This window comes from Amphiprion ocellaris, chromosome 7, assembly GCF_022539595.1.
Source record: "Amphiprion ocellaris isolate individual 3 ecotype Okinawa chromosome 7, ASM2253959v1, whole genome shotgun sequence".
Lineage (NCBI taxonomy): Eukaryota > Metazoa > Chordata > Actinopteri > Pomacentridae > Amphiprion > Amphiprion ocellaris.
In genome coordinates, this window is record NC_072772.1 from 22,202,977 (window position 1) to 22,227,577 (window position 24,601).

Sequence of the window (24,601 nt, forward strand, 5' to 3'; positions counted from 1 at the left end):
CCCGGCGTCGTTGGACCCAAGCACACAAGAACTGGACAGCCAGGAACTGGAAGAAGATTCTGTGGTGAGATGAGTCCAGTTTCCAGCTTTATCTTCCTCCTGGGATTAAATCTGGGTCTCTGTGGTGGTGGATGGATGCTTTTCTGCTGCACTACTTTGGTAATTCAGTCAGTAAACAGTACTGACATTAGTGTCTCTACCTCTCATTCATTGGCACCTGTTGCCATACATTTGTGCAAACTGTACTTACAAAGTTTGTAAAGCCCAGCTCTGCAGTGCTGCTGTCTCTTTGTGATGCCAGCCACATTCACCTGTCTGCTGTTTAGTTTTGCCAAGCTTTCAGTCAGCCATCAGTGATGGTCCACTGACCGTCTGTCTTCAGCCAGCCGTCTTTCAGCTCCCTCCTCCTCACTGATTGGATACTTCCTGTGCTTCTCTGCCAGGCCAGCAGACGGCTTTGTAGGCCTGAGCTGCTTACTTAAAGTGGCCGACGGCTGGAATTACAGTATCTTTTTTCAGACACTATTTATACATCTCCCAGATCCAGTCCACTGTCTGCCACCTCTGCACCCTCCCTGCCTGGGTTTCCAGTCCTCTCCTGCACCCACCCACCCATTGGCCTTCTTTTCAGTAACAGGCCTTTATCTCCCAGTAATTTGGCTGGTGTGTCTAACACTGGCCGATTTACAATCTGCAAAAAGCAGCTCACACAGACAGGGCTGAAGGTTTGTGATGCAGTTGTGGTTGCAGTATGGCACCACCACATGCTGAATCTCTGATGTTTTTGTTTCCTGTTATTATGAAATGAAATCAAGTGCTGATCAATAAAATTGGACAGGACAGTCTTGGACATCAAACAACAAATCTTTTTACCATTTAAATGGCTATGCATATATTTCCTGCCTCTTATTTTCTGTTTCCAAAACCAGTTAAAACCCACATTTCCATCCTGAGGGAAAATCGCTCCTTGTAGTTTTTCACCATGCTGAATCAATTAGGATTTGCGGTTAATGTTTTGTGATCAAAAGGCATTGCACACACATAGCAATTATTTCTTTGCTGCGTAGAAATAATTATATTTCATTCACCCTCCCAAAGTTCTTTTATTTAATCAATTGAAAATTCCAAACTATTTTTTTCTGTCCATTGAAATTGTTCCTATTCAGGTTAATATGTTTGCTTTGGTAATGAAAACTAACAAAAAGCCATATCGTGACTAAGACAGAGGTGTCTGCAGCAGAAGAGGCAGCATTGTCAGCACTGTAGTTGTTGGACCACAGATCTAGGACCGTTGCTTTTCATGATCATGCCACATACCAAATTGGATTACTAAAGGAGTATCATGTTGAAGCAAGGACCCACATTTCTGACCAAGATGGACCGCAGTCATGGTGGAAATTCTGAATATGAATCGTTTTTTTTTCTTTAATATTAAAAAAATTTCTAACAAGAAAACACTGAGAGAGCACAGTATTCCGCCAACGCTGTTCATTCCCCCATATGGTATTGTCAGAAATGCAGCATTTTTTTTTTTAAGAAATGCAACATTTATTTATTAGTTATTGATGATCAGAAATCACAACACTATGGAATGTGGCTATTTAATATAGATGTACCCACAAACAAAATGACCTTGCACTGAGCACAGGTGTGTGTTATGCATGTGTACGTTATGTACGGATGCCGAATTGCGTGACCTAAATATGTAGCAGGCGGCGGGAATTGATGGGACTCAGAAACACCCTCATAATTTAATCAATTGTTCCTTGTATCATTTCCAACGGATAAATCCAAATAAGTCCACAGCGGTCGATTTGTAGTAGGATCACAATCATGTGATTGTCAGCAGGCAGCTGACAGTGTTCACTTGTTGTCATGGTTACAGTGATGATGCCGTGCCGCTATCTGGCAATGATACAGAAATCTTTAACAAATCCATGGATCCAGACTATGAGCTGCATCACTACCAAAATCTAATCACTTGGTCCTTGTGTCATTTCTGACCTTCCCTGAAAATTTCATCCAAATCCGTTGGTCTGCTTTTGAGTAATGCTGCTAACAGATAGACAGACAGACAAATGTACGCCGATCGTCACATAACTCCGCCGCATTGCTTGGCAGAGTAATAACTTTAGTTGGACAGCACAGGTATGGATAGCTTGACTGAGGGGGCTGTGCTTGTCTCCTTTCAACCTTTCAAATGTCTGTTTGAGATATAGAGCCTATAAAAACCACTGTGTGTGATTTCATTGTTATTTTACCTAATAATGACCTAATTTTGCTAATTATACAGTTTGCTCAATGTGCATCTCTTAACCAAGTTAAATTGCAACACAGAAAGTAGCATTTGGGTTGAATAAAGCTTTAAAGCTATAATTACCTTGACGAAAGTTGTATTTTGGGTGGAATATATCTTTGAAACCATAACATATAGTTAGAAAGTACTAGCTGGTTGAAATAAACCTTTAAAACCATAAGTGTTTGGACAAAAAATTGTATTTTAGGTTGAATTAATCTTTCAAACTATAACTCTGTAGTTAGAAAGTACTATTTGGATGGAATAAAACTTTTACAGCAATAAATACTTGAACTAAAGGCAGTGCTTTGGGTGGAATTAACCTCTACAACTATAACTTCTCACTTAGAAAGGACTATTTGTGTGAAATATACCTTTCAAACTTTAAATACTTGGAAAGATAGCAGTATTTGGGTGGAATTTGGACACACTGTTGCTGTCACTGAATTCACTAGGCAGGGTTGTGATGAAAAACAAAGGTCCTAGTAGTGTGGGCCTAAAACTGTGGTCCTGAAACTGCAGCAGACACATAATATTGTTGTGGCCTGTCATTGCCAGCAGAGGACATTTTAATTATAGTCCAATATCGGTCATATTCACCCCGAAACCTTAGTTTTTATGTCAGTAAAATGTCAGCACAGTGTAGTAGTTTGTTCTCCAGACAGTCATTTGTTGATGCTTTCTCCCCGTCTATTCTAAAACTGACAAAATCTTCATTATAAAGACAAAAATTAGCGAGAACCCATGAAACCAATGCTGAGACTCTTTAAACAGCACGTAAATCCCACAGTAGTCACTCCGGACAGGAAGCTGCGTTAAGTTAGCTACAGCAGAAAGACACATGTACCTTCAAAGTAAAGCCAAATTATTATTATTTGAGGATAAATACCTGTCAAGGAGAGCTGTTATCAGATATCCTGTGTCATGCTTGAACATATGTGTGCTGTAAAAATAGACTGCTTATGTCAGTATTGTGTCACTTTTCAGAAAAATAATGACAATGCTGTTATTTTCATATTCAGTTAAGAACCAGTGGCACTATACATATGTGCCACAATGAAATGGACAGCATGTTTTTCTTCACAGGTTCTTAGCGATGACACATTTAGAACATACTGTGTTTTTAACGTTTACGTTGACAAAGTGAGAGCTTTAATGTGAAGGCCAGGACCGGAGAAGCAGCGTTAGGTTTGCAGTAACTTGACGGCAGCGGGTCGGTAGTGAGCAGCGGTGCCCGGCAGCACCCCAATCCCGGTTGAAACATCACGGCGGTGCCGAGCCTCCATATCTCCCTCGGTGTGTGGAGCCAGACACGGCAGGGCTCCGTCACAGCCGGTGTGTTAGCGGTGTCCGGAGGATGTGGGCCTCATGTGTGTGTCATGTAGCAGGTGAACCGCTCTGAAATTGACCGGCTCGCAGTTGTATTCCTTCATGTGAGTAACCCTACTGCTTACTGCCTGAGCTTTGGGCGACAGAAGTGATACGAACCGGTCACACGCCAAACTCCATTAACAATCTGTCGGTTTTATGTTCATGTACTTATCTGGGAGGGCACACACGTTGCAGGACAACCTTACATACTTGAATCGATTCATTTTTGACTTTAATTATTTATTCAGCACACAGCCGATCAATACATACGTCCTTTTCGGGAAATACAATCTTCTGTTTCTTTTGGTCACAATATCACATTATGTCCTCGTAAGGGGAGATTTGGGGAATGGCAGCTGAACCAAACGTGTGTTTATATTTCTGCTGGCACCTAATGACGATGGAAGTAATGCCGAATTGCAGACAACCTCTGTATAATAAAACTATCCCGAGTCCTGCTGTGTCTGACTCGTAGCTTTACTGGCAAGTGCGCTAATATTAAATTTCCAGAATTTTAAATGAAGTTCGGCATGGTGTACTAGAGGCGATCGTATGTATCCCATGACATCATTGCATGGGCTTTCCCTCAGCAAACGGTTGCATTTATTTCTGTTACCCCACCCTCTGCACGTAGGAATCAAATCGGTTTGTTGTCTGTGGGAAACGGTGTGACATTGACATTTATGCAGAGCTTGGCTGATAATGTGTATTAATGTGGCAGCCTGCACAACGACGATTTGCATGAAAATGCATTCAGATCTAATTGTGGCCGTGCTGTCATGAAGGCAGAGCTTCATTGTATGGCTGTGTTATTATAGGAGAGCAGGCAAAGCTGCTCCCATCTCAGCTGAAAAGCACAGCTAATGCATTATTTGTGAAGCTTCTATATTTTAAAGCAGTTTTGCTAGTGGGGCATCTCTCTCCAACGTCATTTCACAAGCAGATGCAATTGACCCCTCTATTTTTTTTCTGTTGTGTTCTCTGTTTGTGTTATCATTTGCTCCATCTCCCAGTCATTTCCAGATTTCTAATGTTATTACATCACTGTTGGTTGGACATGACAGCTCTATCCCTCTGCTGTCTTTTATTACCTCTCAGTGTTTGAACTCCAATTATTCTCATGTTTCCATTTAAAGTGACAACAAGTCAGTTTAAACAGATTTCATTTAACATTAATAAAACCCAATCTGTGCACTGATCCCTGCCTCAAGGCCAGGCTGGTGACTCCCACGTGGCCGTGCGTTTCTGTGGTAATAATCTACTATGCTGACATCAGAGAGACACGGTTAAGATTAGATTACCCGGCCTGTGTCCTACGTTGCTTTCAGCCACCACAGTAATTGGGTTATGTAGGCACATTTTCTCCTGATCCCTGTCCAAAGCACCGGGCTGTCTGTCTATCTGTTCATCTCCTCATCTGTGTCCTTCCATCTTTCCTCACCACTAATCCTTCCTCTGCCCTCATGCTTACCTGTCTTCTGCACTAGGTGGTGAAAAAGTGGATTAGATGTTGCTTTTGAACCTGTCAAATAACCAGATGAAATTGGGGAATTTATTAGAGGGTGAGGGGATCTTGCAAAAACATTTTCAAAATTGTCTGACAGTGCATGAAGTGTTTGTATTCAGTGTGACTGTGAGGGGAATCCAACTCTTTAGACACTGTTTCCTCAAACACTAACCAAACCAGGAGGGAAAGAACATTTTGCAGTCATGAAACCACCCCAAAGTAGTAATGGAAAGACATGAAAAAGTCATTAAAGATAATAGCGGGCACTCGCAAACGAGTACAGTTTCACTAGACTTTAATGCCTGCTTTATCAGCTCATTACTACCTCTGTTGCTAAGGCGAAGACAGGTAAGCTTAGGTCATCCAACAGATTTGCATTAGACATTATTGCAGACAATAGGTAATCCATAGATAATGCAGTATATCACTGTCAGTTTAAGAGTTATTAAAGGTAGTTGAATTGAGAGCTCATTGTCAGTGATAAAGAGAAGTGTGAATACGCCCTTTTTATTAAAAGTGTTAGTGGAGGTGTGTTGCTAAGAATATGAGTTAGCTCACATATGATTGACCAGCACATTTGCTTTATCAGGGCCAATGCAGTCGTTGACCCTCCTATGTTGCATTGCTTCCTTCAAAGAAGTGAGGTGGCTATGATTATTGATGCATCCCTGATCTCGGTCTGAATGTGGCCTGACAACCTTTGTATGTGGTGCCTTTTGTTATGAATTAAGAAAAGGCCATTCCAGCATACTGCTAACATCAAAATATTCTCATTGTATGAATTTTTAGGACTTTTAGCATGGGATAAGGGTTTGTTTGAATTGTCGAGATGGTGAACAGTCAGGTCTCTCAGTGTTGTTTGTTGGAGGTTACACGTGAACATATTACATTTTGAACCTGTATCTGAACCTTGTTTTCTGTCTTCTCCCTGCTTAGACACGGAGAGTTTGGTCAATGGGAATCACCAGGTCAATCCAGCCCAGTCTCCCCCAGCTCCTGGAGAGAGAGTCCAGTCTGAGCACAGTGCCATCGTCAGCTCCATTGAGAAAGACCTCCAGGAGATCATGGACTCCCTAGTCATGGATGACCCACAGCCTTCTTCTTCGGAGGCAAAAAAGCCTCCTGGAGGTCAATCCATCACCCACTCTCCGCTGTCACCCATGGTCAATGGAGGGGGACGGTATCTGCTGTCCCCTCCTACCAGCCCAGGGGCCATGTCTGTGGGGTCCAGCTACGAGAACACATCCCCCCCTTTCTCCCCACTTTCCTCCCCCTCCGCGGCGAGCAGTGGGAGCTTTACCAGCCCGTCTCCAAGTGGAGGACCCCAGGACCAGAGTTCTTCTCTGCCACCAGTGCCTGTACGCTCCTCTAGCTACAACTTCACCACCCAGCCTCCACCTGTACCCCAGCCACGGACCATACTGCCTAACTTTAGCAGCAGTGGGGTTGGCCAGAAGGTTCAGGAAAGCCCTAGGCTGCAGAGGAAGGTCTTAACAAACACTCCTCCAAGTCCCAAGCCAAGCCGCAGAGGACTAGGCCACGATGGGTCTGAGAGCCCTCGACAGACCCCCCTTCTGTCCTCCACTGAGTCTCTCAGTAGTAGAAACATTGTGCCAAGTAGCCCCAGACTCACTCCCAAATTCCCTACCTGTCCATCGCCTTTGCCCTCCAGTCCCAGGACCAAGACTACCACGGTGCTCCAGGAAAGGCCTGCCAGCCCCTTTAGAGAGCAGACCAGTGTAGCTGATCGCTCTCTTACCTCCAGCCCATCTCGGCAGCTTTCCCAACCCACCAGAGCCTTCCAGCCTCCGTTGGACCCCATTGTCCACATCATCCAAGGATCGCCCCTCCAGCAGCATCCACGTTCCCTGCAGCCCCCTGAAAGCCCTCGCATGGCTAGGAGAAACATGGAACCGAATGGGAGCAGTGGTGGTTGCAGTAGTATGCGAGAGCTGCCTCCTCTAAGTCCCTCCATGGCAAGGAGAGGGGTCCCGGTTCTTCCAGGGGCGCTACCAGGGACAATCCCCACATTGAGGACTCCAGATAGCCCCTCTAGTCTGGGCAAGCTTGTCCCTGAGAGTCCCAGGCTTCGTCGCAAGGCTGGATCCACATCGGAGGAGCCGATGTGCAGCAGAGGAATCCGAGCCCGCAGTCCATCACCTACCTCTATGTTGATGGAGGGCAGTGGTGGGACTGCTGGGGTACGGAAGGCGAGCTTTGGGAATTCCTTATCGCCTGCTTACAGTCTGGGATCCTTGCCTGGCTCATCCCCTGTAGCCAGCCCCAGGACCCACAGGAAGATGTCTTCAGGGAGACCCCACCCTGGAATGAGGGAGAGGAAGAACAGCATCACAGAGATCAGCGACAATGAGGATGAGCTGCTCGAGTACCACCGACGACAGAGAGAGGAGAGGCTTCGAGAGCAGGAGATGGAGAGACTGGTGAGTCAGGAGCACACATCACCAGCAAACTGTTGTTATTCAGTGTTCAGTCAAAAAGAACTCATTTCATTTACTTCATTGATACACTTTAAATTTAAAGGTTAAAGTAGATTTGCTCAGTGTGTTAGAGGAGTTGTACATTTCTCTTATTCACAAGTTTGGACTACTTTTACAGTGGAGTTTTGTGTTCCCACATGCTAATAATCTTAATCCTATCAGAGCCTTTTCAGGTTTAGGCAGATTTCTCAAATCTTATAGTATTTTTCCACTTTAAATGATAAATGTTCACCTCTGACTACAGCTTCAAAATCAGACTTGGGAGGGATTTTTTTCTTTTTCCTTCTGTTTAGAATTTTTCGGTCATTTCTTTAGTCTACTACTAAATGTCCAGAACTGTGAAAAGGGCCATAAAAAGTTTTTAGAAGATGACACAAAACCTTCAGCTTGCTTGCTTCTGTCAGAGAAGAATATTAAGCTTACAGTGAGCTAAAACTGAGAAAACTAGCAAATCCTCACATTTGTTGACAAGCTGTCCCTTTTCTGATAAATGACTTAATGAGTCATCAACTGTGAGGCTGCACTCTTATTTATTTTCTATCAGCTGATCAACCTGTTAAATAATGGTTTCAGTGGTTCTTAGGAGGTAACATTGAAACTATTAGCCCACCTTCAGAGCCTGAAATGCTGGACAGACAAGACATGTTGAGTCATCTGTATTTATATGGCCCACAATCATAGATTTGTTTTAAAGGAGTCTGAACAATGCAATCCACTTCGTTCTTGCTGGAGTGTAGGAAGAAGGTTAATGTTAAGTGGTTCACTGCTGGCACTCACACTGGCCTGCTGGGAGCCAGCCAGTATTTAGATCTATGGTGCCCTTCATCTGCACTAGGTGCCCTTGAACAAGGCACTGAACCCCCGTTACAAATTCAGGGTTGTTTTGGCAGAACCTGTGTATGTGCAGGGTCATATTTATGTATATATCTAGGGAAAAATACACAAGAGGAGACCTTTTTAGTGATATGTTCTGAATGAGTAGTCAGGATATAAAATGTTGAAGTAACTTCCTCTGACACAAATACTAAACATTCTCTGGTTTCAGAATATTTGTAACAGAACAATTTTGATGTTTGGACAGTTAGTTGGACAAGATGAAACATTTGAAGTCTTGGGCTTTAGGAAACTGCATTAGGTGTTCTTCACTGTTTCTTCACTTTATGGACACCAAGAAAGGGACTGATCATCACTTGTGAAAATAATCTTCAGATGAATCAACAGTGAATATAATTGCTGACTCTCTGAACCCCAAAACCCAACGTTTGAAATGGATGTTTTCTTGGAAGTAATGGCTGGAATTACACCATTCGCCAGAGGCAGAAACTATAAAAACAGAAAGAATTATTAGTTTAAAATTCCAACGGTCTGTGGGCTATCATGTTCAACGTACTGTTCCATCAGGAAAATCAGCAAAGTATGAGAGTGAATTTGTAATATTTTGTCTCATTAAAGAATTTGTAATAATTAAACTATTTCAAGCAGACCCAATACAAAACGATAAATTCTGCGCTCCTTAGCACAACTGAGAAACCATGAGTGACTCAATTGTGACAACATTTTTTCTTTGGGTGACCAGTAGGCTGCACATATACAAAGCAGATGGAAAACAAGAGATTGAGAGGACAATAAAACATACTTGATCAGTGAGTAAGAAACTGACAGCAGCAACAAACGCCCCAGAACTGTTTGGGGTCCAGGGGATTGGAACCCTACAACACTGAGAATAAAGTACTTTTGATCCTCTATCGAGAAGAAAGCCTCCATAACAGTAGCCATTTCTTGAACAATTGAGTTCAACAGTGACCTGTTGCACACAAGCCAAAGAAAATAAAAATATCTGACTCGCTTAAAAATGTTTGCAGTTTTTCCTCAGTCTTTTTAAAAATGTGTCTTTTTTAAACGGAGTTGAATGGAATTTTTCTCCATTAAGCTCCTGCAGAAGTTGCAGAAGTAAGTGTAGATATACTGTTATAGTTTGACCAAAACTTCCCAGTGTGAAGTGGAAGCATTTTACCACGGATCTTCAGTCATGTCAGAGAACTGCCTCAAGCAAATTCATTAGTGTGATTATCACTGGAGGAGTTGTAGTACCCCGGGACAATGTAAATATTCTTGCAGTGGCTTGGTCTTACTCTAATCTGTGAAGGAAGTGAGCATAATGATGGCAGTATCTCCTTGTTTGTTTGGAAAAGGAGGAGTAACCAGTCCCACAAACCGTCTTAGTGAACTGTCTGCGACTGTCGGTTGTCTAAACTGCTGCTGACATGCGGTCTCTGGGCGGCCAGATGAGCCCATAGCAACCGCATTGTTTGTTGTTTCCTAAACTGAACAGAAAGGGGGGCGGGGGAGCAGCGGGAGACATCTTGAACTTGTCTACCAGGCTGAATGAAACTGCGGAGACAAAGTCCTTTTAAAAAGCCTTTATATGTGTTTGTGCCTGCGTGAGAAGGCGTTTGTCCTCCCCGCTTGTAATTACAGAGTGGGTGTTTTTTAAAGCGAGACACAGAGTGAAGGCAGCTCAGTTGGATAGATTGAGACGACATGCCCTCTGTTTCTGTGTGCCAGGTCATGTTCTGGTACCTCCTATAGAGGCATGGCAGTAAAACACTGCGTTGGCAGCAGCACATCTATGCACTGAGACTCTGTTTAACGCCAAACAGGGAGGTGGGACCTGCTAAATGCTGCAGGGCCAGAAGAAGGCCTTGCAGAGCAGTTATTGAACAAAATTCATTAAAAAAAAATATGTTATTTTTCCTCAGAAGTAAGCAGTTATTGGCATATTGGATTTGGCCTTTATCATAAATATAAAGAGCGAAAGTGAAACTGGTTCTGGTTAGTCATAGTTTGCTAATTTTTAAGCTCACAACTCTCTCCATTATTTGTGATGCAGTTAAATAGAGCACCATTTAGGGGGAATGTAAAAATGTGAAATTTTTCCTTCAGCTGTAGGGTGCAAAACAGTTTTTTGTTACCAACAGACGTCTCCTCTTTGACCAGAATAACGAAATGTTTGGTCAGAGTGACACTAACATTTGAAAATGCTGGATTTAAAAATTGGCTCCATTCCTGGAAAACATTTTGTCATTCTGGGCAGATCATAGACATCTGTGGGGTCAATGGAAATATCATTTGCTCCATAAAAAAATAACAAGAATTGATTGAGTAACATACAGAGTGCTGAGGCTGGAGTTGGAGTCGAGTCCAGTTTGAGATAAGTGAAGTGAGAGATACAGTGGCTTTGACGTGTAAGTAAGAACATTCATTTAAAGTGATGTCTGTGTAAGATTCACAAGAAGATGCGAAAAAATCTAATTAAAAAAAATTCTGCCAACTGATTGAGTGAGGTGAACTGTAGCACAGCAGTGGAGCTCTGCCCGCAACAGACTTTTGTTAGTCCTTGAGGTAGTTGGGTAACCTATATCCTCTGACTTTGAGAGTACATGGGGGGGCATGTCCATGAGGGGTTTTCTAACATCTCAACCCCCACCTTTGTTTCAGAAGCAAGACAGCAAGTGAAAACCCCACTCAAGATTTAAATGACTAAAAGTCACAGCTTTCTAAAATAGTTTCTTCTCACAGAAATGATCCCTATGCATACAACCATACCTAAAATAAAACGCACGACACGACCAGTGAATCAATGGACATGGATTGGTTGCTCAAATGAAAAAAATACTACAAAGGAACAGCAGTAGTAATGAAAACTAAGAGCAAAGATTTCTTTAGCAGCACAACAGCTGTGGGTAGAGACAACAAGATCAGCACCACTTGAACTTCATTGCCTATGTTGAATTAACCACATGTGGTCCAAACTGGTCCTGTGATAGGTGTTTGATAGATCAGGGAATGAACATGGTGACAGTAAGGCCCAATCAGAAGGTGAACATAGTTGTCGAGGTCATAGTCTTAAAAAGTTTCTGTCGTTGCACATTGAGAGTAAAAGTCAAAATTCTCAAATTGAACTGTAAAGATAACGAAAAGGCAAGTGGTGTTGAAATAGTGTATATTAGTCACACGGCTGTGCTGCTAAAACTTAGTGGATACTAGTTGTGGTTTGCTAATTGGGTTTGAGCTTAACTGAAATCCTGTAAAAAAAATCATATTTAATCTATTGTCAAGCACTGTAGTACATACCCATTTGTTAATTGACATGTTTCACATTTTCAGACAGACCAACAAAACCTCCAGTGTGAAACAGATTTCCAATAGCTAGCAGAACCGCAACTAGCCAGTGATGTCAGAACTTTGGCTTTCTATCTGAAACGAAGAAAGAAAGAAAAAGAGCTTTTGTGCCTGTGTCTTCTGTCTTTGCATAATTTGTTCAGTATTATACTTTGTAATTAACCCAAAGGACTAGTCCCACACATTGAGAAATACACTGATTAACTTTATTACTTTCTTAAATCAGATAAGAGGATTACATTCCAAGCTAGTGCTAGTAGCTGGTTAGGTTAGCGTAGCACCAAGACAGGAAATGGGGAAACGGCTAGCCTGGTTCGGTCTGACAGTACCTCCATCTCTAAAGCTCACCAATTAACATATAATGTAATACACATCTGAGAACTACTAGTGTGTTTTACTATTACTCAATTTTGTTTCCTGACTTTGTGCTAAGCTAACCTTATTTGCTCGTTATAGCTTCATATTTAACATATAGCCATGAGAGTGGTGCCAAACTCATCTAATTATTGGGAAAATTGTGAACAGACTTTCCAAGATGCCTAATTATTCCTTTTGAAAGCAGTAACTTAAACCATAACTTCAGCTAACATGAAGGAATGCCATTCTTACGGATTTAATGAGGACTTTAGATTCTCATGTTGACCTGCACGATTTTATACATACTGTAACCGCAAACTTTGATGTTTGCGTTATTATCTCTGTGTCTTTCTTTTTCATGTCATGTCTTCACTTATGCAATTCCATGAAGACAAAAATTGCTTGATTCTCAACTTGTCTGAGAATCAAATTATTCTGAGTCTCCTTCAGTGTCACAGACGTCCAGTGATAATACGAGCAGAAGAAGGTAATAACTAATTCAGCTTACTTTTAATGGTACCAGTTTGACAAAATGTAGGCTGCAAACAGAGCTTGAAAAAGAGTAGTCACAAAGCCTTTAATCACAACAGTTTTGTCTTTTTCATCATCGTATTGGCTCCCAAATAGGCCTACTCAATGGTGTTACCATCAGATTGGCTAAAACATTTCCGTCCTCCTTCATTTCCACACAAAAATTGAACTTCACACTGAGCTGGTAAAATGCAGAAGAAGGAAAGAGGATCTTCACGTGGAAAAATGACAAAGATTCACTTTAAACTGGAAGGATGTCACACTGGACAGAATAAAAATTACAGGGGGAGCAGTGAGGTTGTTAAAACACAGAGGGTCATTTCGGCAGTAATTATTACTGAAGAGGGGGTGAAAAGTTACTCATGCACACGCTAAGGACTGGGTTCGAATCACTGAACTATGTAGGTAATATGACATATGATATTATGATTACTGAATCTCCCTGAGAGATATACACTACCAGTCAAAAATTTGAACACACCTTCTCATTCAGTGGTTTCATTTGGTTATTTTATACATTATAGGTTAATACTGAAGACATCAGAACTATAAAAGAATACTTATGGAATTATGTTGTAAACAAAAAAGTGTTAATCTTCAGTATTAATCTACAATGTAGAAAATAATACAATTAAATAAAAAGCATTGAAAGCGAAGGTGTGTCCAAACTTTTGACTGGTAGTGTATATCTTGTCGAAATGGGACTTAAGATGTCATTTATTGGTATGAAGCTGAAATACACGCTATTTACATCTCTAGACCAATACTGGAATTCACATACTCCTGAGCATTTAGCCACTGAACCCTTCTTTGTTCTCTTTGAAAGGTTATTAGCCACAACAACCTTTGGACTAGTACAACTTACCCACACAAAGGACAATATTGACATTAGATATATGCACGTATTGCATGGCACATAAGGTCAACAGCACAATCGTGTCAGGTAAATAGGGCATTCAGGGGACAAGGGGAAGGCTTTCTGAGACTCGCAGGCAAGATTCCTCAGCAGCCTGTTATGTTATTGTATTTCTCGACTACAGAAACTCGCAGCTCAGTGAGGAGGCAGGGCGTGGAGCTGCAGGGCCTGTAATTAGTCACAGTTGACTCACTGTCATGACAGATTTTTCTTGCCCGTGAGCGTGTGCGTTAAAAGCATTTCACACACAGCCTGCTACTCATTCACACAACTGATTACCAAAAAACAAAGTTATGTGAACAGCGAGCCTCGAAAGGAGTTTATTCAGGGAAAAGACTCTTATTGTGAAATCAACAGGAGTCTGGAGCTTAGAGGCAGTGAGAAGCTGCTGGGAGAATGCTGCTCCGCTGATACATGAATACACTGATTTATCAGCAGCCCTGCAACTCACACTTATTTTCATTGTCATTTAATCTGTTCATTGTTTTTAGATTAATGGAGCAGTTGTTTGGTGTATAGAATGTCAGAAAATGGTGAAAAATACCGATCAGTATTTCGATAATAAATATCTTATTCTGTCCACAACGCAAAAATCTTCAGTTTACTGTCATAGATGAAGAAATAAACCAGAGAATATTCACATTTAAGAATCTGGAATCAGAGCACTTTGAATTTTTGTAAAAATTATTAAAATCAACAAATGGCTTACTCAGATAGTTGGTGATTAATGTAACAGCTAATGTTAATCAGTTAATTGTTGCAGTGCTGTATATCAGGCTTAAACTATTGATCATACTGAACTTTGAAAGGGTTTTGGACTTTTGGTGCTGAAAGTGCAGCTTAATTATGTCATAGAATGTCTTTGGTTACAATATGTTGTATTAAGATAAAGTCATTTTACTTTATCGTTCAGACATTTTGGCTCCAAGAATTTGGAATCTTGGATTAGTACAGAAAACAATTTGACGATACTAAATATTGGGAAAAAAAACATTGACATTGGCAGCCTCAGTCCAGTTATATTGGTTTAGATATCAAACTTCAAAGATTTGTTAAAAAAGAAAAGGTCAAACTCTGTCTGTGCAAAATAGGTATAAATATTATACTATATTATAGTATGCTGTTATATTGAGGGTGAAGGTTTGTTCTTGAGTTAAATCTCCTAACTCAAGGCTTGATTGCCACCTTTTTCCAGAGCTTTCAGTTAAATCTCATGCATCCTTGCCCACAAGTGGATGTATATTGGGATAAGATTGTATCACTTGTCTCTGCTCAAAGATGGTCTTTGCCCTCAGATGTGATGAAGAGCATTAGATGCTGTTGAAAGTACTGAAATAAGCCAATAAGTGACCTGCAGCTCAGCCAATAGTGCATTTTTAGTTAAGTCAACTTTATTTATATGGCACATTTAAAATACAACCAAGGCTTACCAAAGTGCTTTACACTTCAAAAACATAATCTGTGAGGAAATATACAGAGCAAGATAAACAATGATGTATATCATGGTGTCAATGTTGAATTAAAAGCCAGAGAGCACATATGTGTCTTCAGTAGGAACTTGAAGGTATCAAGAGACCAAGCGGTTCTAATTTGAACAGTTAAGTGGTTCCACAGACTGGTGCAGCTACAGAAAAGGCTCGGTCACTTCTGTTTCTGAGCCTGGATCTGGGAACTTTAAGGACCATCTAATTGGCCAGCCTCAGAGCTAAAAGTGGAGCATGAACATGTAAAAGCTTAGATGAAAAAGAGGGTGCCAACCCATTTAACACCTTAAAAGAAGCAATAAATTCTTAAAAACAATTCTGAAGCAGACAGGAAGCCAGTGGAGCAAATCTAATACTGGAGTGATGTGCTTCCATTTGTTTGTCCCTGTTAGAAGCCGGGTAGCAGCATTTTGTACCAGCTGGAGTTTAGGCATCATAGTTAGTGGAACACCTGTGTGATGGTTTTTTAATGATCTCAGACCTCGTGCAATTCTGTACCACAGTGTCTTGTTACTTATTGACCAACATATACACAGATATGATATCCAGTACCAGTCAAAAGTCTGGACACACCTTCTCGTTCAATGCTTTTAATTTATTTCTATTATTTTCTACATTGTAGATTAATACTGAAGATTTACACTTTTTTGTTTACAACATAATTCCATATGTATTCTTTTATAGTTTTGATGTCTTCAGTATTCATCTACAACGTATAGAATAATTAAATAAAAACCATTGAATGAGAAGCTGTGTCCAAACTTTTGACTGATAGTGTATATGCAGTAAAATTCAAATCGGACAGTATATAGGCTTTGAAGATTTATCTGTGTCTTCTTTAAGTTGACCACGAGGGCAAGTTTAAAAAGAGTCTAAGTGAGTAAAAGGATTTCAGGTATGACAAATAATTTGTGCAGACATTGTGCCCATTTTTCTGTGGATGATTAGTTTGCTCTAAAACAGCATTTAGACCCTAATCTGTATGTATTAGTATAATATCCAGGTAAATACAGAGTCTGTGTGCCCACTTTGAAATAGTGTCAAGCCCTTCAGTTTGACATTTAATAGAGTTATACATACATATCCACTCAGTACAGAAGACAAAACTTAATCCAAGGCTGAAGGCCACTTGATGGTGCTTTAGTCAAGTTGTGTTGCTTAGTGGCTTTTTATTAGGGGCAGAAGAATCCCTTCTGCTGAGTGTTTTCAACTTTACATTTCACTGCTGTTGGAAGGTCTTTGGAGTAAACCATCACTGGTTCATGTGACAAGTGGACTCGTTTTTCTGTAATGACCTTTTTATTCACGTTTTGTGTTCAGCACAACATGGATGACATTAACCTCTGGGGGACAGTGCTACTGACACTGTTGTCTGTTTTCATGGCTCATTAGCTGCTGAACATATGGATGATTGTGATGATGAGAGTACTGCCCCATTTTATGATGCTGCACTAATAAAAAGTCTCTTAAAGGTTAATTTACTCATCATGGAGATAACCGCAATAATGTCATCTGGGTTATTTTGAGTTATGAGACTTTAAACATTTGCAACAAATATACAACCTGTGCAATAAAGGTAGAGTCTCAGGACATTTTCCAAGCAGGGAAAGTCTAATGAACAATGGAAGTTCAGTGTTTGACCCGTAGTAGGGACTAAAAGTCAGGCTGTCTTGGGTTGAGCTGTTTTAATTTTGATGACTGCAAACAAAAGTCCTTTCACTTGCAAGTCCTCTAACTTTACCTCTTTGTCCTATGGACTGTGTATAAACGTAGATGACACTGCAAGACTCCAGTTAAAAAAGGGTGCTGTTGTGTCATTTGCAAAAAGTCTGCGTTGTAGTGTCTGAGAGTTCAGATGTGGTATTGAGGACCAGTGGAGCCTCACTGAGAGCCCATCCAGTCTGTGTGGAAAAGTAGCTTTTCTCGAAGATGATATGTGTCAAGTGTGTGTCCAGCAGCAAAACAGTAAATACTCATATGTTTTTACTACAGGGAAAAACCTGACATTTAATGATGTGTATTAATGCCTATACTGTAGGCAGAAACGCACACATCAGTTTAATGATGCCTGGATCACACAGGGAAAACTCCTTAACCAGCATTTAATTCTGCTAAATGGTGCTTTTTTCTGGAGTCCAAAGGTAAACCCTCTCTAATGACCAGTCTGCAGGGAAGACTGCTGTACCGTGTCCATCTGATCCAAGCTGTCCGGCCTGGCACTGCTCTCTCCACATGGCTGTCTGACTGACGCTGTCTTGGCAAACACACTTGGCATATGAACTGAGTCACAGCTTGCTTCATCTGTGGCAGACACACACACACCGTTGCTGTGTCCACTAAAGATGACCTCATCGTTCCTACGACGTTATTTAAGCTTCCGCCATTGTTTTTATTGAGGGTAGACTCTGCTACTAAAGCCCATCTCAGACTTGGAATACTCCCTTGTTTGCGTCATCAGTTGTTAAAGGGACAGCATTCTGTTTAGTCCTAGGTAACTTGCATTAATGGTCCTCATGGTTTTATTCAGACATACACACCACAGTGATGGAGAGGGCTTCTGTACACGCAAGATTGGGCAGTACATGAAGTGAGGCATGTGCACAAGTAAAAGTAAAAGAAAAAATGTCCAAATAACTAATAATCTAGTCTATTTATGTGCCCTCAATACTTAAAATTCTGTCTGTGTGTGATCGTAATCTTGCTACTACTTTACCAGCAATAAAATAAAGATATCCTGACAACTGTGATGGAGCTCAGCCTGAGGACAGCTACTATGAAACAAATGATTTAACTGCAGCTGATAGAAGAAGATAGAAGTCATTTATGATTTGCTGCTGTTGTTCCACGTGTGTAAATGAAACTCCCTCCTTTGAGATGCTCATGTGGATCCTGCTGCTATTTGATGCTACAGGTAAGAAACTCAGAGGAAAGACTCCTATAAACAACTTTAGCCTCTGGTAGCATTTTAAATATATTTTTAGCAGACATTTCAGCTTAGAATATATGTGAAATTGTACAGCACAGTGAGCAAGAAAGGTGTTTTGTAATTTTGGCTGCCAGTTGTATCTTTTTCTCTGTGATGGTTTTGGACCAGTATTGGTGCTGAAATGTTAAAGAACACACAACTTGGTGTACGTTTTATACTGTGTGCTGTGTTGAAAGTGATACAGAAATGTTACTATGTCCTGATTAACAAGATCATGGTTAATCTTTTATGCCAAAGTGACCAAGAGACATGAGGATGACATGTTGAGATGCCATCAGATTAATGGAAAGGAGTGCATGTCTGCAAAGGGCTTTTATTGTAATGGGTTACATCAGACCACTGTGTCTGCTGTTACTTTGACGAGGCATGAAGTGAGTTTAGCTATATGTAGCTGAAATTGTAAGAAGCTATAAAGCTTCTCTCTCTCTCAACCCAGAATAACAAATGACAAAGAAGTGAAGATACCACTTTGCCGTTTGCTATTTTGAGTAGAGTTTACTTTGAACAGTGAGTCATTATCTCTTCATGTAGTCTCCTGAGTGGTTCCCACTCTGATTGGCTCGCTTTGCGGGGTTAGAGCCAGAGTCCCGTGGAGAAGGAAATATGTTGTTGCAATACCAACTGGTTACTGCTGAAGGTTGCTAAAGGTCACAGACTGCTTAATGCATCTTTAATAAAGGCCTACATTAGGCTTTTTCTCGGATGCACAAATCTCTCTGGACTTAAACCAGTTTTTCTCCTGCGCTGCCCTTGAAGTATCAGGGATTGGACTCCAGTTCTGGAGTTGTTGCCCCAGGCAAAGATTTGATTAAGTGGCAATATTAAAGGAAGTTCAGCTCTGCCCTTTGTCATGATCATGGGACAGACCACTGCCGACAAGCTGAACCAGTCTGCCCTGTCCTCTTGATCTGTTCGTTCCTCTTCTCCTTTGCTTTTCTTTGCATGTCATTTTCTAGCCCAGCATGATGTCACAAATGTTGGTAGGTCTTCCTGCATGGTTAGCATCTTTGCTGCTGTCCATGAGGATTAGCAGACCAAATATACTCTTGCACTCTTCGAACAGAGCGCCACATATGTATACCAGCATCTCGCAACACAACCAAATATATCCAGCTACTGTGGGACACCAAATCTGCCCACCTAGACCTCCAAATATATCCTGCACCTACACTGCACAAACCCTCTGACCAGCTGCTGCAACTTTAATTCACGCTTAACGGGGACTTTTTGCAGAATTGCACGCAGACTTCTGTATTTACTGCAGAGTTAAAAAGAATAAAGAAATAAATATTTAGACTACAGCATCAACCTGCCCATTTGCATGTTTGTGTTTCAGTCATCAGTTTACTGTTGCGAGGAAGATTACTGTGATCTTGAGCAGTTTTGTTTGAAACTCAAACAAGGCCAAACAGGAAAAGAGATACGCTCTCGGACAGATAAGACTGTTGAGTATACTCGGTGGCTCTTTATCTGGGACAGCAATAAATCTGTTCTTCTGCCCGTCCGAAGGAAAGCTGCAGTAATCCAGTCTTGAGACAGCACCAACAAACATGCCATGTGTGGGTTTTCAGTAGAGAAAATCCACAAGAGCCAGATTAGGGTGCATCATGTCACTTTAAACAGCGTTGCTTTCCTTCTCAGTGTAATGTTTAATTGATGGTTAGAGAATGTACAGCAGAGGAGGTGGATGGTTGAAGCTTTAGCTGGAAAACCACCTGGAGAGGCATTCTGTTCTAACTGCAGCAGTAGTCTGCTGTTTAGTGACCTCTCCACTAGAGGGGGTCATCCTACTGCTCAGTCCCACAGTGTAGGTTTATCCTCCTCATGATGACTGTACCAGGCTGTCATACATCAAATTCACCATATACCTACTTGTTTCATTTCCTTTTAAGGTGCTTATAAATAAATAAAAACAGCATATGAAAGAGCAGCATATTTACAGAGGCCATGAACATTTTAAACAGCCATTATTAAAATATAAATATATTAAAATATAAATAAGAGCTCATGAAGTGATAAGTGCTGTGAAGAAACACACATAAATTATATGATCTAAATATAAAATAATAAAGCAATGCTTTTGTCTCAAAGAGTAACTGACTTGATTATATTAGTGAAGAGTTTGCGATGAATAAGCAAATAAAGACCATCCATTTTTTAATACTGCTGTAATAATAAAATAATAAAGATATACAGTTAACATCATGATTGTGAAAAGAGGGAGTTTACAGCGTTTCGTAGTACGAAGCTCAGCTGTGACTATAGGCAGATTAACCTCCTCAGTGGCCCCAGGGCAAGAATTTGGTGGTGGGGCCCTTTTTACCGTCATACAGTCATACTCTTTCCAAAAAGCAAGCATTACTTCAACCAGTTAGTTGATTAAACAGTTAGTCAGCTAACACAAATTACAGACACAATTTGATAAATGATAATTGTGTAAGTAAAATGCTCAAAAAATCAAAGTGTGAATTTTTGGTGGTTTTCCACATTTGGCTATAATAATAAAGCCATATTCTGTGTGCTTTTGACTGTTGGTCAGACAAATGCAGTAATTAGAATGTTGTTGATTTCCACTATTTGCTGATATTTCACACCATGAAAAACTTATGAATTATAAAGAAGATAAAAGTCAAACATATTGATAATGAAAACAGCCTGACAGGCTGTCATACATTGATGAAAGCTGTATGATGAAAAATACATCATATAATATGATGTAAAAAATACCATATAATCATATAATATGATGTAAAAAATACATCTTTCCTATGATGAAAGAGTGATACTTTTCTGTAGGTTTTCTGTTTTCAGAAGTGGAAGCAAAACAAAACTTTACTACAAATGGATGAGCTAAAAGTAGAGGATGAGATGAATGATTCTTCTCTTGATACTTTCAGACAAATTTAGTCAACTTGTGTAGATCTAAATATTTGTTATTAAACTTAGAGCAGTTTTCTGTTCAACAGGATTAACAGACCGGGGTGGTAATTCAGCCCAAAAAGAATACCTAAATGCACCCTTAACATATATAAATGTAAATTGGACTGCTTATGTGTTTGTCTCTACCTACAGTCAGTCATGATAAGTTTTGTTTTGGCTGGATTGAACTTAGTGGCCTGTTTCAAGTAAAGAGCAGACAGTGCATACAGTATAAAGTTCTACTCCGTGTATAAAGTTAGCTCCTTTGCTTTTCTTAGAACCAGCCAGCAGGCCACCTCCCTCTTGAGGAAGTCCCTGCACATTATGATCTGTAACTCCGCCCCCTACCCCCTCCTGTTCACACAAATTCCTCCCCACCTCTCACAAGACCTGAGTAAGGTTAGGGGGGTGTCGACTGCTCTCCATCCGTCCCAAAGTAGCACAGCCAGTTGTGAAATCTCTTTACAGTACAGGAGGAGCCGTGTAGAGAGCAGCTGTCTGACTGAGTCACATCTTCAGGTTCTGTTAGAGGTGTATGTACTGTTCCTGTCAGCTATGGATCGGTACCATGTGCTGGGTGGCAGCAGGACTGTACCGGCGCTGAGACGAGCTCAGAGCAGGGAGCAGGCCGTGGTGTATCTGCTGGCTCTGGCTAAAGAGAAGCCAGTATTTCTCAACAGCATGGCAGCACTCATGAAGGTAACTGATGCCGCTGCTAATATTAACAAAGCTCAGCCAGTTGTTGCTCTCTGACTGCACTTAAATAGACTGTGTTCTGACGCTTCTGTGGTGGGGTTTGGATTCGGATAATATATGTGCTGTTCTGAGACCTGTTGACTGCATGTGATGTTGTGTGGTTACAAGCTTTCTGCTGGTTCAATTATTAACAATAGGCGCTTTCAGGCCCTCAGTTGGCTTTTGTTCTTGAGATTTTATGAGTTGAGCTTGAGAAATATGTTACACGTATTCATACTATTGCACATGGCATAGGCACATAATCTGTAGTGTGTGGAAATTGCAGTTGTGTAGTAAAACCACAGAAGCAGGTAGAAACCTGCTGCGCACAGTAGGTGCTTTCAAAAGTCACATCACTGAGGAGAATTGCATCCTGCAGTAAACAGTTGAACAAATATGCCCTAAGAGCTACGTTTAAGCACAGCTGGCATGCCAGGGATGTAAAGTTTCCATGGTAACTATTGTAGTCCCTAATAGAAGACATTGTTGAAAGTTGACAAGAAACTTAGAGCAAGTGCCTTTGAAATTAGACTGTCCAAATGCTGGGCAAATTTTCAGCATCACGAGTTCCTTTAAAAATTCAAAAGCACTGAAACAGTTTTCTCAGAACTGTGGTTCTGTCTAGCTGAAAAATTTCAGGAGATGTGTGTATTAGTTTTCTTGCATGGAGTTAGATGAGAAAATCAATCACTTCTCATGGCTGTGTTTAAGTATGCAGCTAAGAGGCAATTAGCATAGCTTCGTGTAAAGAGTAGACATGGGGAAATAGCGAGCGTGGCTCTGTTTGAAGGAACAAAATGCTCCAACCAACACCTCTAAAGCTTACTGATTAATTACCACAGGACAGAGTCGCACTTCAGGTCTCCAGTCTTTATGCTAAGCTAAGCTAAGCTAACCTTTTGCTAGATTTAGCTTCACGTTTACTGTATGTACAGAGTGTCACCAAAGTCTGGACACATAGGAAATCTCATTAACTATAATTTTTTTTGCCTCTACAGATTAAATATGTTCATTTGAATCTTGCAAAGCGCATCAACCTTTCCATCACAAATGATGGAAATCAAATTGAAGATGTTATTTGTTAATAATCCTATTGAATAAAATGTTGTTAAAAATGTACTTTCTTGAAAATATGTATTTTTGTCTGTGTGTCTGACTTTAGGAACAAACTGTACATGAGATTGATATCAATCTTTCTATCCAAGTCTCAACAAGAAGAAAAAACAAGACAAATTTTCAAAAATGTGTAACAGTTCTTTTCAATATTAACTGAAATCAGGATAATAGGTGTTTTTATCAAAACATCAGACTAGAATCCATTTTTGAGAAGACGAATGAGTGAGGAACTGGATAATTATGAGACAGGAAAAGATAACAAAGTGATAGAACGATATATCTGGGAGCTTATGTTTTGTGTAAAGTTTAAACTTTAAGCAGAGAAGGGTGAAAAGGACAATGGTTCATGCTGTGACACAGACTCCACTGATTTAGTAGATGAACATGGAGCAGAAGAGTGGAATCTGGTTGAACTGATGATGGGGGCTGAATGAGACTGTTTGCTTAATAGAGAGATGGTGATGGCAAATGGATTGGCCTTCAAAATATTATACTAAAAGAACCAGTATACTGAATTTTACAACTTGCTGTGTCAGTGCATTGAAACATCACGTAACTAAATGTCTGTTGGGGGTCTGAAGAAAAATGAAAAGCATCAGTGTAGCCTTACAAACATAATTTTAGCTCTCAAACATTTGAAAATAGAATTGAAAAATATTGAAAAGAAGTCAGTAAGAAAAATGGCACAGAAACTGACTTGAAAATGGCGCAGCACTACTTTACACATGCGTGACATTATGTTTCACCTGGAAACAGTCATTCTTTATCCAACTCCTAGAATCCAATTCATTATTTACTGTGCGCTGTTGTTGCATTTTATTTTTTATTTAAAAAAAATGGTTAAATAAATTACCCGCCTCAGTTTAATGGACCCATCGTTACCTTCTGTGTGACCTCCTGTAACCTTCATTTTACTTTTAAACACAGTCAGTTTTCAGTTATAGCTGGAATTGGTACATGTTATGCATTTTTAGACATACTAGCTGCAGTGCTGGAGGGATGGCAGTATCAGCCTGTCAGTCCACCACTTGGGTTCAGACTGAAATTACTTAGCAGTCATTAGAATGAATGCCATGAAATTGTGTGCAAACATTTGACAGAAACACAGTTCTGTGAAAACTGTTTCAGTGTGTTTGAATTTTTAAAGAAACTTGTGATGCAGCACCATCATCAGGTCCTGCATGCTTAGGACTAATTACCTGTGGAACTAATAACATTCCCATCAGCCTCAGCTGCACTTTGTACTGCATGCGATTTGGATCAGAGGTCAAGTAAAGCCCAGTTTTAGTCACATTTGAAATTCTGTGCTCAGATTGTTGCATGAATCACAGTGGCAAATGTAAACAATCTCATGTAATCTGCTGTTTCGCTTATTTTGGTGTGTTCATCCTGACATAAACAGCTGACAGCTGGGAAACTGTCTACATGGTTTTGCTGTTTACTTTGGCTGGTATGTTCACAGAATCTCCTCCAGCTAAACAATCTCACATGGATATTCAGCACAGGGTTTCACTACTGCACAAACCAGCTGCTGTTTACTGAGTTTTTGTGACGATATTGATATTTAATCTCATAATTTCTTGCATACAGCTAATTGCCGATGTAACCAGCTGCACATCTTACAGACTCAGTTGTATCTATATCCTTAACAATAATCAAGCCATAAGCCTCCTTCTAATCCCCAGCAGTGTTTGGGAGAATAT

General features: G+C 40.5%; 1 protein-coding gene across 25 annotated transcripts in view; it reads left to right on the plus strand.

Moving 5' to 3' along the window:
• phldb1b (pleckstrin homology-like domain, family B, member 1b) overlaps positions 1-24,601 on the plus strand; it is a 153,744-nt gene that overhangs the window by 86,824 nt on the left and 42,319 nt on the right. For all 25 annotated transcript variants that reach the window (XM_055012306.1, XM_055012307.1, XM_055012308.1 and 22 more), the window contains one exon: positions 6,111-7,615. In XM_055012306.1, coding sequence (XP_054868281.1) covers positions 6,111-7,615 — 1,505 coding nt within the window. The remainder of the gene's footprint in view (positions 1-6,110; positions 7,616-24,601) is intronic.